This window comes from Bacillus rossius, chromosome 2 (assembly GCF_032445375.1).
Source record: "Bacillus rossius redtenbacheri isolate Brsri chromosome 2, Brsri_v3, whole genome shotgun sequence".
Taxonomy (NCBI): domain Eukaryota; kingdom Metazoa; phylum Arthropoda; class Insecta; order Phasmatodea; family Bacillidae; genus Bacillus; species Bacillus rossius.
In genome coordinates this window covers 81,883,399-81,899,023 of record NC_086331.1, presented here as the reverse complement: position 1 = coordinate 81,899,023, position 15,625 = coordinate 81,883,399, and the positions used below count along the sequence as shown (strand labels likewise).

The 15,625-nt window shown below is 37.3% G+C and overlaps 2 protein-coding genes across 4 annotated transcripts in view; both read left to right on the top strand.

Moving 5' to 3' along the window:
* Nucleotides 1-5,676, top strand: part of LOC134529412 (uncharacterized) — a 244,472-nt gene extending 238,796 nt beyond the window's left edge. Inside the window, exon 3 of the mRNA XM_063363454.1 lies at nt 5,261-5,676. Within this exon, the coding sequence (XP_063219524.1) occupies nt 5,261-5,401 (141 nt within the window). The 3' untranslated portion in view covers nt 5,402-5,676. The remainder of the gene's footprint in view (nt 1-5,260) is intronic.
* LOC134529410 (synaptotagmin-7) overlaps nt 1-15,625 on the top strand; it is an 807,269-nt gene that overhangs the window by 648,719 nt on the left and 142,925 nt on the right. The window contains exons 1-2 of one of the 3 annotated variants that reach the window (XM_063363450.1): nt 12,674-13,206; nt 14,322-14,669. The exons of 1 other annotated variant lie outside the window; for it this stretch is intronic. In XM_063363450.1, coding sequence (XP_063219520.1) covers nt 14,602-14,669 — 68 coding nt within the window. In that variant the 5' untranslated portion in view covers nt 12,674-13,206; nt 14,322-14,601. Of the gene's footprint in view, nt 1-12,673; nt 13,207-13,453; nt 13,582-14,321; nt 14,670-15,625 lie in introns of those variants that run through there. One more of the 3 variants, XM_063363451.1, reaches the window with a different exon arrangement.

The following is a 15,625-nucleotide window of genomic DNA, read 5'->3' as shown; positions in this document are numbered from 1 at the left end:
AAAGCATGTTTTAATGGTTAAGTTCGAATTTAAATAAAGAATATTTGTTTTCTATACATTTAAATCTTCAAACAAGTGTCATTTTTCAAATGTGACTTTTAATCTAGTAATTATTTTTAATTTAATAAGGGTTGGGTCCGAGTCGGGGCTCACCGATTTGGCTTAAACAGTATGAGTGGAAGCAGGTTGGTGCCACTTTCAACGTCCTAAGATATTTCGCCTGAGTGGGCACTAGGAAGTGAGCAAAAGCTTTTTAAAGATTTTAAATAGTATTGAAAAAAAAAATATTTTTTCAGTGACATGGCGTAGTGGTCAAATTCATGGCCTGGCAATCTCCCGGTTCGGGTTCGGTACCTACTGTTTCTTTTTTATTATTATTTTGCATTATTTCTCGCAATATTAAACTATTAATTATAGACTTAAATATATTTAAACTGTTAAATTACATAATTGGGTGAGGTTTTGAATAAAATCACAAACCACACTCTACAGAAAATACAATTCAAAACTGTATCTTTAATTTAAAACCATTCCTGTTTAAATATTTACATTTGACTGTTTCAACAGGCCGCCGCGAGCTTCACTAAGCTGACAAGATACTCCAGGGCAAAGGATGGGAAGATGCCAGACCTATATGTTGACCGTGTTTAGGGACTAGGTTCGTTTACACTGTCCCAAAACCGCCCCGCTCTGCCCGTTATACACGGTACGCATTACACCGAATTTACATATAAATGTAAGCATGCTCACATTACACCTATTTAGACGACCATTCATTATAATTCTATTAAACCATTCTTGTTACAGCGACATTAACCAGCACAAAACGCAACTCTGAACATCTCGGACTACAGTGCAATAATTGATGTGTTTTTACGCCTACACTTAGATCCTTCGGATGGCTAACTGACATACCAATTAAGTTTATTTTCAGCAATTATAAACTATCAACAAGTAGCCTAGTATATTGGCCATAATCGTAGAATTTTAAGCCTAGAATAGGACCATGATTCTCTAAACTTTGGAACCTACAGCACCCACAAAGGTTTTCTCAGCGCATATTACAGAGCCAATTACAATCAGAGGTAATGAGAGTCTACGAACCACGACGTATATCTTACGGCCCTACCTAGTGGTTGCTCTTTACGCCAATAGGTCAAAAAATGTCAGAAATGTAGAACCTTCAGTGACCATTCTGGTATGCTTTGTTATAGATTTATATACTATGTGTACTACATTTTGGTATGCTAATACTATGTGTACTACATGCCTGCGACAGTGTCACTTATAGTATTTTTATAGCATCTATGAGAACAATAACAATCCTATCGTTCAAATGTCTCTGAACGTCAAAAAAAATGCTACAGGAACAATTAAAAACATATGAGAATATGCATTCGATTCGCGAGAAAAACAGACACTGCATTAAGCATTAATTCATTTACAATGGAGTCCATTGGCATTGTCACAACATGCTATAAATTTTTATTTGACATTGTACATACGTGAATATGTAACTGTACACATTACGACCTTACATTCATATTCATCAGGTGGTTTTTCAATCACTATGGTTCACTTATCTCTACATTATAGTATCCCATTGATTGTTTAATCCTGGTGCCCCTGCAATCCCAGACAAACATTGTATTCCATATATCCTTCTGATATTATAACCCAAAAAAATGTAGCGGGCATTGTTTACATATATAGTAATATTAAATTGGTGTTCAATGATGCACGTATATAGCTCATCTAGGCTACCATGCATTACTCTGAGACATTCGACTTCAATTGCAGCTACACTATCGGATATGTAACTGCATTCGGGTACACATATCGTGCCTACCATTCAATCGTGCCTATCATCCTAGGCCTTAAGCCATACGAAGGCATGTAACAAATGTTAAATAAATAAATAAATATAGCTGAACACAAATACACAAAACAGACAAGTTTCAAAATCTGCCACATTTCGTTTGAATTCTATTGCAGCCCTTCGCAGTCATTGTCTAATAAACTACATTGTCTTTCGAGGTCGCGCCGAGTCAAAGTAGTAGATTGGTCCGACGTTTCTATCTGCATTTCAGCAGAAAAATATGCCTGAAGATGCTTGCTTCAACCCAGAGCGAAACATTTATTACACTTTTTATCAGTGTACTAGATTCGTTGATCCTGTAATGTTTTATTAAATTATTTTATAAATAATTATATTCACTACTTTGCAGACAACGAAATAACACCACGAACGTCTCATTAAATATTGTTTTCATTGGAAAGGTTTTTTTTTTATGTTGCATGAGAACTTGAACCAAATTACTTTAAATTGCATCCTTGGTACATTCGACGAAACTAAACATTTGAAAATCCTCTAAAGCTGGATTTCTACGAAAGTCTCTGAGAAGAGATAAATGACCAAAAGGCCATTACCTTCATTAAACCAAAACCTACTTGTAAACAGAGACATAAACAACAAAGGTGTAATTAAGTTTATTTTCGAACTACGTGCCCCACAGCTCGTTAGTTTGAATCTCGAGCACAAGCGTCATGAAAGTCTGAAATTTATGCAGCTATCCGTAGCTTTGTTCATGTTCAAGAATGAAATAACCGAAAGAGTTTCTAGGAAAGGGCTTTGGTTTATTTTCTTACGCCATATTATTACTTACTAATTTTTTATTTAATGATGAATGATAAATTCAAGAAACATTTTTTACTGTTTACAAGAATATTTTGTTTTTCGACTTGAAGAGTGCAAAGTGTTCCTCTTGTGTAAGTTTAATTTTACGAATATTAAATATTAAACTAACTATAACGACACTTTAAGTTTCAATTCGGTTGAGTACTGACGTATGCACATCTCTAAAGTAATGTTTTATGAGCGTGAATATGTTTTCAAGGGATATACTCAAAGCTTATTGTCCTGTAAGATTAGGTAACCAGACATTCCAGTAAGCCATAACTCTAAGCGTCTTCCCACTGAGAAGTAGTCTTCGAAGTGACGCGGAATCGACATAAGATCAGGTAGTTTCACTTTTACGTGAGTGTAAAAAATTAGGGCTGGCTGTGTCGGGACACGGCCAAAATGTTTAACGTGAATACGTCGTGCAAATGGAATGTTAAAAAAGTCAGTATTGCTAAGCCGTAGCTGAGATTACTCTCAGTTATGCCTGCACTCGTACCAGAACGGGTGACGTCCGCAATTTTATAAGGAGAGGGTGCGACATTCGGGTCACCAATTATGACGTCCCTTTGCGAGAGTTAAGTACTTACCAAAAGAAATTTACCCTGTAAAGGAGTAAACTCAACTCTCAATTGTTCTTGTAAAACAAAGCACAACTTTATAGCTACACGCAACAATTCATAACGAATAACTGAGGCAGCGTGACCCAGAGGTTAGATCTTGTGAATATGACGCTGGAGACACTGGTTTAATCCCACTTACGATATTTTTCCCTTCAATTTTATAAATGTTTCATCGATAGCGTAACATTTAATGTTTATTCATTAAAAATACAAGAAAAAATTAATTTCCCACAGTACAGTCCATCAGTATTAAATGTAACGCAAATTAACGTTTTCTTGTACGTTTTTAAAAACTGAAATTTCTCGAATTCGGCGTGCGTCAAAATGGTAAACTTGATGTGCCTACTAAACTTGCTTCTCCCCCCACCCACCATGAAGAATATTTTGACCCGAGGGGAGCCACCTCGTTTCCAAGAACATGTTTCACGTGTTTTTTTGTATCACCCGCAAGTGTGCACCAAATCTGTAGAAAATGACGGTGAAAGTGAAGTGTAAATATGGTCACACTTTAGTGTGTGTAGGAAAATTCGATTAGGACTATGTTGTGCATTTAAAAATAGTATTTGGCTTATTAAATTTTACCTTCAGCATATCAGTTTCACATTTGTAGTAAAAAAAAGAATATATATAGTATTTTCAATATATAAACATGAATTTTCACGTTATCAATGAAAAATCGATATAAATAAAAAAATGTATTCAAATTGAATCAAACCCGAATCGCCAGCATCATATTCAGATGCTCTAACCAAGTTTATTAAAAATAATAGTGGCACGCTGGTAAGTTCGACAGTCACCAGTGAGCCAACCATCTACCCCCTTAATGTTTAATTTTTTGTACGTAACCCCGAGTCCTTTTGTGTTTGTGGTATTGGCTGTCAAAGTTGTTGGTGTATGTGTTAGCCCAAAGGAGACGTTTAGGACAACACTAATTACAGCCATGTCTTACACGGGATTCGAACCCAGAGCCCCCGCACCGAAGACCGGCGCGTTGCCGACCACACTGCGGAGACCGTCCGGGGCACTCACAGTGTCTCCACTCTGCCTTGTGATTGCATGCGCAACGTTATGGGTGTATAGTTTGTCCCTCTGTTTTTGATCGGCTTTTTCTCGAGAACGATTGAGAGTTTGGTTTTCTGCTTTACAGGGTAGATTGCTACACGAATTTCATGTCCTCCCCTTGTTAGCTTGCTTCCTCTCCCTGCAAAGTCTAGTCCGTTCGGCACCGATGAGGGGGACTTATTGGAATCGTCTCAAGCTGATCTTTCTTCTATGTGTCGGTTCTTGCAATTCTGATAGTATTAATTATCCGTATGTCCTGACGTTATAATATTTTCGCAATATTCTTCGTAATTTCCTCTCATATTTGCTATACAAGTAAATATTTTTAAAATTTTTCAATCGTGTTTTAAATAGTTCTACATTTACTGCACAAAAATTAAAGTGTGTGTCCATTATATTCTCTCAAAGTAGATGAATCATCCATAATCGAAGTGACTTGTAAATATAAAATAAAAAATAAAAACTTTTTATAATGGCGCATGCATAACCTTGCCCTACCTACATATATGCGCAACTTGAAAATACTAGCCGGTATTTTTTATAACGTTTCAAAATCTATCTTATCAACTTTTAAACTGGCACCTCGATTCACAAGACATATAAACTTTGAGTAGTTGTGCTAATGCATTAATAACTGATCCAACGCCAGTTATTTTCTGTAATGTAATATTTTCGTTAGTAATGAAATATAAATCTTAGTTAAAATTTCAGATCGAATAAATATTTATTGTCCTCTATTTTTATCTTTGCAACCATTAATGCGTGGTATATTTACGCTGCATCCAAAACAAGGCGGGACATAGGTACAATAGCGCGCGGCTTTGCGGTGGTGCGGACGAGCCCCTGTTGAATGCCCTCTCCTCGTCGCGACTATCGCGCTGAGCCTTTGTTCCAGAACACCTGGCGACTCCCGCCCCGTGTCGCGCCAAGCTATCGCCTGCAGCACAACCGCCGCAAACTGGAACAATGCAGTCTTCACTTGAATGGCGGCCGTGCGCATCGCTCTGCTTGTCACTTGTCGCCTGTCGCCTGTTGAAGGCGGGCGTGCAGAAATCAACCATTGTGCTCGCACATTCTGTGTGTGCATTCACCGCAGTCAAACTGCATCCCATCAGCAAACTCAACTGTTTTCATTTGTTGCCAACAATGTATTTCTTTTTTCACTACCTACCTAATATTGGTATCAGTTGATACACGAGTAATATCTCTCATGATTTAGTTGAATTTTGTATATTTGTTGATTCAAAACTATTCAGCGTAGCTAAATGTTTAAAATACTTAAAAATACCTGCCCTTTTTAATGTTTCAGAAACGTTTCCCTGTGTGTTTTAAGATGACACTAAATTATTATAAAATATTAAGAACAGATCTGTTAATTTCAAATAATTACAACTTAATTACAACTGTTTATCTTAGTTATAAATATTTACGAATTAGTTCCACACATTTCAGGATTTTTAAAAATTTATTTTATTCAATTTTTTCTTTGTTATATTTTATCAGTTGTTACTCAACATAAATATATTCGAATAAAAAATTTCAAATAATGTCTAATACAGTAACTTAATACCTAGTATAGTAATAATTTTATAGGGATCCATGACAGATTGTGTTTACTATGGCTGTTATGTAACTGTTATTTTTTTATTTCTAACGTTTTGACTATGGATTTTTAACTGCTAGTATTCATACTGATTCACAGATTATATGTTATTTTTTATTTGATCAAAGAGTTTTATTCACTTATGTTAACCTGTCCTTCACTGATAGGTATATGTTGCCTCGTGTTAGGCAAAGTAAAAAGTCAAATGCTAAAAATAGTGTTAAAAGTAGAGAAAACAGGTCCGGAAACGAAAGCACAATTAATTAATTGCAGTTTTATTTATTAGATAATAGGCCCATTTACACACATTGGGCAAAATTGGCTCTGACTTAACGATTTTTTCTGATGGGTCGGCTCGCAGTCAGGTAATGGTTAATTAAAATGATTAGTACTTTCCTTTGCTTTAAATCACGGCTGTGTAAGCGGGCTTTGGGTTCTCAGCCTCTATCCCACGTAGTGTGGCGTGGCGAGTCTGGTCCGAAGATTTCCGTACCTCGCACGGTGGAAATGTAAGGACACAGGTTTGCTCCAGCTGACTTGTAGATATAACTTTCATCTAACTTTCCCTTGAATGTCGGTAAAAGCTCGGACATCAGTAGCTTGTGAATCGAAGGAAGACAAATCTCAATACCTCTAGTCCACATGTTTACCAAGCCAAGCAATGGAAGAACGGAGTGATGTTGGAGTTCGACAGACCACAAGTCCACCAGTACGAAACCTCTAGCTTCTCGAGGTTTACCGAGCCACACGCTATGGTAACAAGGTTCAAGATAGGGTCAGCGTGAATGGACGAGGCCGGCTAACTAGAGCCGACTGCTGCAACCGCCTTGCTGTCGTTTTCGGTTAGCATGAATATTGGATGGAATGTAACACGGATGGGGCAGCGGAAGCAGGATAAAAAGGGCATATACCAATGAAAACCCCACGCCCTTAATATTAGAGTTTCTTCCGAACTACCGACTGTTTGGTGAAACCCTGAACATTAGCAGAGGAAGCAATCAACTTAAAATAGGTTAAGCATGTGTTCTGGCAAATTAAATGATTCTGGCTTATTTCACTCATACGCGTTTGAGACATAAATGAAATATATTTTAAAATAAATATCGCACGTAAAAATCAGCAGTTAAACTGTTAGTTGGCATACTTTTTGCACTCTCTACGATCCCGAAAACAAAACGTTTCTATTAAGATCACACGCATTAAATGACCTCGCCACTTCTGTGTGGTGGATTACCCAGTCCAGGATAAGCCAACACAAGTCAGACACTCGCCTGGGAACGGCCTCCATAATAATTTAGAAAATGCAATTTAATTTTTTTGATTTTACCTCATTTTTGAGTATGATTTTTCTCGCTGTTCTTCAAAGCAGGTGCCCCGAAAAGCAGAGCAAAACAATTAAATACTCGAAATTGAAGGTAATAACCTTATTATAGAAATTACACCACTGGAAAATACTTTCAACACTTTTTTGAAAATTAACTCTGAGCTCGAACATGGTTCCTGTAGCATGCAATGGATCAGCCAGCATTCAATAAGAGCTACAAAATATTTGCTACTACTATACTTTATATTATATATACACCATACTTAAAATTACCGCACATGTCTTAATACAATTCAGCCAGGTTGTCATACTTACGCAATTTAAGCCTCTACAGATGGAAAATACTAGAAACACTATTCACTCAAATACTTATTAAATTGTCCTAACAATAATTTTTAAAGGATTCGACCCGGGTCTACTAATAGTCTGCGCGCAGCAGTACCGCATATTTCCCCTTCGGGGGCATGTTTTCTTCTTTTACTTAAAGTAGTTCTACTGGCCATAATCTTCACTTTCGATATCGTTTAATTAAATTTTTCAGGCGGTACCCTCGCGTGACCAATCGATATGAAGTCGCAACACTCGTTCAGTCAAACTGGGTCGCCACGTAACATAGCAACTGATTCTGCCCACGGGAATGCAAGGGCTTATGGGACGGAGCTGATGACTTACTTTGCAAAATACAGGTCTCCTGACCCTGTGCCAGAAACTGTATTTATTGTGATTCACCAAGCACCTACTTGAAGGACGCACTTTTTCGCCACGAATTCTGCTTACCGAATCCCCGTCCGGTACTCTCGACTCATGCATTTCAAATACGTAACTTTTTCTTGAGTTATTTAAGTTTAGCCACCGCTCCCGTACAGCCCAGCCCAATCGCGGTTGCCGCCCTTACGGCCAGCGAACACACACAGACGTCGTCACCAGTCAGCTGGGTGCTCGCGAATTCTCGTCGTAGTCGTCACTACGTCACTCTTCACCCTCCTCTCCTACCGCGCCTGGCGGCGGATACATGCAGACAGTTTTTATTGGCACGCAAGTTCGTAAGCGTACTTTATAGTTCGCACTTCTCCACGTATTTTAGGCCTCACGTAAAATATACGTTACATTAAAATTAACAAAATATCTTATAAGAACCAGGCTGCCAACTTTACCTTAAGGGGAAGTGGATAAATTCTACCTTGGAAACTGAAGTGAATACCCGGGTGCCCGGTTACAGTCAGGATGGTTAAAATAACTAGACAGTTGTTTCTATCGGCACTTACGTGCCTAACAAATTAACTACAAATTAACCAAAATTTATTTACTAAAATAAACTAAAAAAACTTTAAATTTAGAACCAAGCAGTAAATATAATTAACAAAATTAACCAATTAAAACACATTTCCTAGTTGAGCTGCCATTAACGTCTCTTAAGTCTTTTGGCCATAACGAATCTGGCCACATTTTTTCAGCAAAGAACATGAGCTATAAAAAAACCAGTAGCTTAGGATGGCTTGCTTTTAGTATTCTTTAGTCGCTTTTAGGACATTTCAAGCCACTGGCATTTTTGATGACTAAAACGGGAAATGATTCCTCAAAACGCGAATTTTCCCATCAAAATAATGATGTTTTAATTTTTAGCGATTTTTGAGATTTTTCGGTTGAATTTTTTTCTAATAACTGGACATTTTGACGCATTTTGGCGCATTTTAAGCAAATTTTGAGGAATTTGAGACATTTTTGTAACTTGTGGCAAATTTTGATGGTCAAGTTCAAAGTTCAAGGTGAATGTAATCCAAGATGGCCGCCACATCACAATCCAAGATGGCGGACCGGTGCCTCGTTCCACACTCCCAACTCCAGGGCTCGGTCCGGCCAATATATACTACTGGTGGCTTTTTCTTAACTGAAGTGACATAGAAACTGCTTTAATTAGAAACATTATTTGTTACATTTTGACTTATTGTTGGCAATATCATTAATGCGATGTCACCTGAAAACTTCAATTTGAAAGTTGTTACAACAGTAAAGAGACCAGCTACAAATATACAAATTACGGTTGTAAGAGTCACTGAGAGCTATTATAAATTCTGCAAAGTCAATTTACAGATGAATAAAATGTAAGTTACAATACTAAACATTTTTAAAAGAATATATGGCCTTAAGACATAGGGTCAGCCCTTCTAGTTTGAATCAGAATGGCGCCTTGGATTATGTGTTCGAATTAGTCCAGTTATTTGGCTTAAGAAATACCTCTGACTTTTAACAAGAAAAATTTATAAATGATTGTTATTTTAAGCCCCGCATTTGCCAGCATAAAGCGCCGCCCATGATTGCGGCTGAAGCTTAATCGCCACTGGCCTTAGTTTTCGCTCATGTCCCGCGACTGTCCAGGGACGGTGCGGGCCTGTCGTGTTGTCACTGCTCCGAGCTGGCACAGGCATCCCCGGTCCGGGCAGATAGCTGGGCAGCTGTCCACTCGACCTGCCGCCCTGCTCCGGGGCGAGCTGCTGCCTCGGACAGCTGGAGAACTTCCTCTGGCCAGCGCACGTGCAGGAACTCGTGCTGGACCTGGCGTCACTGGCACATCATGGCTGTCGCCTCTGTAGTCCTGGGCGCTTATGTCCAGCCGAGCTGGTTGCTCGGCCATCTCTCGCTGCCTGCGGACGAGTCCACGACGAAGTGCCTGTCTAGTCCCGCCGTGCTTGTGTAACGACGCACACGTCCAAGTCCTCGCTAGGCCTGGTCCGTACTTGAAGGCGGGCCAGGGACGTCTCGGCGGTCAGCGAGCTGGCGACAGCGCGGAGGGCGTCGGGCGCACCCTCGTGAAGCGGCGCACCGACCCTGCGGTAGTGCCGTGGTAGATGCTCCCTCTTGCGGCCCCTGAGGCCGGGTATTTATACGCCGACGGGCCAATCAGAATGCTGGATTCAAAAAATGCCGCAACGCGAACTTTTTTCGGCGGGTTGCGGACACATCAGGGATGAGCTAAGGAGTTTCGCCGGCTGCCTATCACTTAGGCGTGCAGCGGTAACGCTCGTAGGCGCCCACGTTGTAGGATTTGCTTTGCCACTCGTGTCACCGTGATGGTGTGCTTTATTCAGAGAGCCACCATAACAATATGAAAACCATGAACTATCGAACCTCGTTTACATGGCTAGGACGCTAAAACATAACTGGTTTTACAGACAAGAACGATTTAACTAACCTACAAATTTCGTTTATTATGCCTGTATAAGCAAGGGCGCACTCGCCTTTCGCCGGATTTCAAAGTGCATTTGAACTCGGACTCTAGAAAGGTTAGACTATTTCAAAACTTCCATATTTAGGCAAACCAACATAGCGCCGTTTAAAAAATTAACAGAGGTTAATGGTGAGCAGTGAAAATCAATATATTTTTTAAAGTATTTTTAAATTATTAAATAAAATCGGCCTTATATTATTACCACACAACAGTTTTATATCATCAAAATACAAGCAATAAAACTGATTCATAAGAGAATGGTGATATTTTTATCCTTGTTGTCCAAGTGTTTGTCATGAAAAAAGCTACTAAATTTAGGGCTAGTGGCTTTCTTCGCATTATTTATAATTATATTTTCATTAAGGTGCTCGCATACCCGGGCAGCAATGTGGTGTGCAGAGCTTCAGGAAAAAACGCAATTTCTAAACTGCTCAAGATATCCGAGTGGTGTCTGTTTACGAAAAGCATTTAAGAATACTCTGAGGGCGGATGGGTAGTTCTGTTTCTGTATTACGCTTTCTAACTTTGTTTATAGGAGAGTGTGAATTGCTTAAATGTGTGTTTTCAGAGTATATTTTTAGGCACGAGACATCCGGTACAGATTCTTGAAGCACTCATGGGATTTGTATTACACCTTTATCTTCATTTCTCTGTCATTTATTGTTATGGTTACCACTGAACTCTCAGAGCAGAGGCGATACTGCAAATGATGCACCAGCGAGAGTCTCGTCTCACCAGCACTAATACACGCCTGACTATGCGGGCCCGTAAGTGCATTCCTCGGTGGCCGTGATCTCTGAGGCGTCCGGCTCCTGAGGCGAGGGCCCGGGCTGCCCACCGAAGAGGTCTGGAGCCCCCCCCCCCCCCCCCAACTCCGTGCTTGGCATGAGACGTAAAAAACATTCGTCAGATTACTCTCTTCGCCGTTAGTGACCCTACGATCGAATGTGCAAGATGTTTTTACCCAGTTGTGTACGTCTTTGATAACAAATTAAGATGAAAATTCACGTGAAAATCTTGATGTCACTGATGAGAAAGTATTAATAAAACGTCATATTTTAAAATAACGAAATACATCAAGTGATAGTCCTAAATTAAATTAGCATTGCGCATAACATGTTGTCCAGGTGTCACATATTAGTAGTGATGTTTTAATTTACACTGGCCAAGTCTTGGGTGCTTACCGTAAATTCTAATATTATTTATTCTCACAAAAAATACATTAATATGCTTATTTACGGCGATTCTACTGAGAGGTAGGTTAACTCGGTGTAATATAGTACAATAATTTTCTTAAATTTTATTTTTCACGAAATAAAAATTGCACTACCTTTTAATGTATCCGTTAAGGCGAAATATTATGTGCATTTAAATAACGTGTAATGTTTTATCTCAAAATTTATTTCCAAATAAATATCAAATAATTCTTCATTTAATATTTCCGCATTATTACGTATTTAAATTCATGCATTTTATGCGATGCTCTACAAACCAATTTAAAATAAGAGTAAAAGAACATTTTCAAACTTTAGTTGTTACTACTTTGCATTAAAAATATTAATACCTAACTAAAAATAAAATATAAATTTAATTTTCTGTTTAATTATTACATTTTAATCAAACCATTTTTACAACCGAGAAACGAAGAGCTAATAAAAACATAAAGCCATCTCGAACTTAACTAAATGATTGGCTTTGCCATTAGTGTTTTTTTTATACAGGATATAGTATTAGGCTAACTCATTTGGAAACAGTGCAACATTTGCGTTTATATAAATGATTTTTTTTTAATCTATTTAAGCAACAGCAGTCTTTATTTCTCATAGATTTTTAAAATATGTTATAAATAAAAAGTACATACGTATATATTGAAACCATGCAGGGGTTACGTTTCGTTGTGTAGTAAGTAAAAGTCTGCTTGTGCGGATTGGCGTGCAACAGGTAGGAGGAAAAATCCATTCGCAAGGTTGGTAAATGGCGCTTGTGCCGCTGTTGTACTCGCTGCTGCCTAGCCGTGCCGAGCTATCGCTGGCCGAGGAGGGGTAGGGGGACCGGGCCGTGCCACGTCATCTCTCGGTGCGTGGAGGGTGGCCTGGCAGTCTAATAGTCAGGCGCCGCAGGCCGGGGTGGCGAAACCTGCTCGCGGGGGAGAACGGCGTTACTGCAGTTGTGCCTCTCACGTTGTGCACTGAACATACTCGCGTGTTGCGCCAGCTTAAGTGTCCTAGAAGTTATCTGCGATAAAGTTTGTGATTGTATTTTATATGAGCGTGTGATTTCAAATACTGTTATTTCCGTGTTCGTGAAGTTTTTTGTGGACAGCCAAATATTTATCCTCGCAATAATATTTTGCTTTTTAAATGTGTGACCCAAAACAGTGGACAAATATTTTATCCTTGCAATTTGTCTTTATATTCAAGATCCGTTAAATAATATTATACATGATTAATTAAATTCGCGAGTGCTAACAAAAGCTATCACATAACATAGCAAATGTTAGGTCTTTTCTGATAAAAATTTCCATGGACAGAAAGACCTCAAACAAGAATTTTATGGTAGGGATACGAAGGTTAAGCGTACTGTCCCTTGTCTAAATTCTTAACAACCAACCATACTTAAACACCGCAATGAATAATGAGTAAATATTACTGCAGTTTATACTATGCTGTCGTCTATAAACGAAGTCATGTAAGTTGATTCCATCAATATTGTATTTTTATCGTTTGGCCATCACTCATTTTCAATGCAGACCTATTTTACATATATCTACTAAAGCCCTGACATTTAGAGTAAAGAGTATAATGTTTTATATTACTAGACTAAATTATCATTTTTTATATATTTTGTAAACTACCCGTACATAATAATATTATTAACCCATTAATTATTATTTTTTATTTGTTGGTCACAATTTTTCCACATTTTAAATCTTCATAAACGTTTCGCAACACTTAAAGAACTGAGAAGATATTAGGATCAGTGTGCTTGAAGGGTTTCACCGCCACTAGCCAGCAACAAGTGGGTAGGAGTGACCATATTCTAAACGGCTTGTAGCATGTCAAGGTTTGTTGAAAGGGCTCCTCAGCACATTCGTGAATTAAATGGCTCGGTTGTCATTGAATAACCTCACATAATGACTTCACCTTTCGAAAACCCTTAGTTTCATTGTTAAAAAAGATTCCCTAAACATGTGTCAAACGTTTTAACTGCACTCGAGTTACCTTAAACAATAACATTAAAAAGTTATCTATGTATTCAAACAGTGCCTTTTAATCTTGTAAATGACAGATTAGGTAAAATTTAATTTTATTTAAATATAAGTACTGGTTATACATATATTACTATAATTTACTTTCGTTGATAGTTTAGAGAATTATAGTGAGCATTTAAAATAAAAACATTAACCTGGTTACATAACAAATTCAAGCAAAAATAAAACATATTTTATTTATAAGTTAAAATATAAACAAGTTTTAATACCAGGGAATATTAATTAAGTACTTAATTTTTCAAATTCATGCTTTATCAGTTAAGGCCCTATACACATATTATTTCTTTTAACTGCATGCACGTAAGGTTTATAAAACATTCAAACTTCCTTATTTTAGTTAGTTAATTCAAGCTCAAACTGCAACAACTACACACAAACCAAAATGTATTATTTATAGTATTTTATTAAATACTGCAGGATTCTTATAAACCTCTGTAGAAATTGTATTATATTATTTTGTGGAAGTTAGTGTTAAAAAATTATAAAACTGCAAACGCTACAGTATGTGTAAAAACTTTTTTTTATTTTCTAGGAAAACGTAGAAACGATTATGAAACGACTTTTAAATTTCTCTAAGCTCAACACCTTTATCTTATTTAATATTTAGGAAAGTTTCGCTTCATTGAAAATTGAAAAGGGAGAAGAGTGAAATATTTGTTTAAAGACAAAGTGTTTTTGTGGAAATGTTACGTAAACTCCTATACTAAATTAGTAGTGGAAAACTTACGAAGAGGACTACAGCATAAGCACACCATATCATCTAGAAATATTGACTGTGTCAACGATTTCATCGTTGGATAACGAAGCCATGAATGATGTGGGCTGCAGTCACACGATCTTTAGAGATCTTCGTGGCTTTCATAGAGTTCTACACCTCAAGGTAGGATGCTCTCTTGCAATGTGCAGAATTGTGATGTGCTGAGTTTGAAAGTTTCAAACACTTACTATAGTTTACGATTGTATTCTTTAAAATTTTGTTCGTAAAATATGGAAATAAATAACCGTACCAAGCCTCTCACCAAAGTCCAAATAATGAAAACTAAATTAGGTAAATTTCCAAGAAAAAGCACATTGGTACATTTATTGTAATTCTCTTTAAAAGGAAGAGAATTAAAAAAGACTGTAAAATTTCCAGTATGATCATTCTGTATCCAATTTATAGCATGCTAGTTAACTTCTTATAAAATGCATTGTACCTAGAGATTATGTTACAAAATTCTTTTTACTTCCCATATGTAATATGTCATAGGACTTATTGCTTCCTAGAAATATGCAGACGAAAGTGAATAAAAAACGTTTTGAATGTTGAGATAATTATTAATATATAACTAATCGGTGATAAAAATTAACCAGTAAGAATCTTCTTTATTGTCTATTTTTTTTTAAGGAAATGCATATAAAAGCAAAAAATCATTTCCATAAATAATATTAGCCAAAGTATAGCAGTACAAATAACTGTACATGTTTTGAAAACCAATATGTTTATTTATAATTTTTCTAACGCTGATACAAGAATTAGATTCGCATACAATTTAGAAACATTTTTGGTTATCCAAATCAAGAAACTAGGAAAAACAAACCCCAAAATATTGTAATGGAAAAAGTTACTACGTACTCAAAACTTTTATTTACTTTCATCAGAAACAAATAATTTTAAACCACATAATAAACTTGAACAGTAACCACGTAGTAGTAAGTTGATATCCACGGTCATTGCAAAGCGACACGATTTTCTTTCGCACGAAATTAATTAGATTTTTTTTTTTTGGGAAGGGGGGATAATATAACCCATTTGCCTGATGCTCCCCTCCCCATTGCGCATGCCCATGAACATTA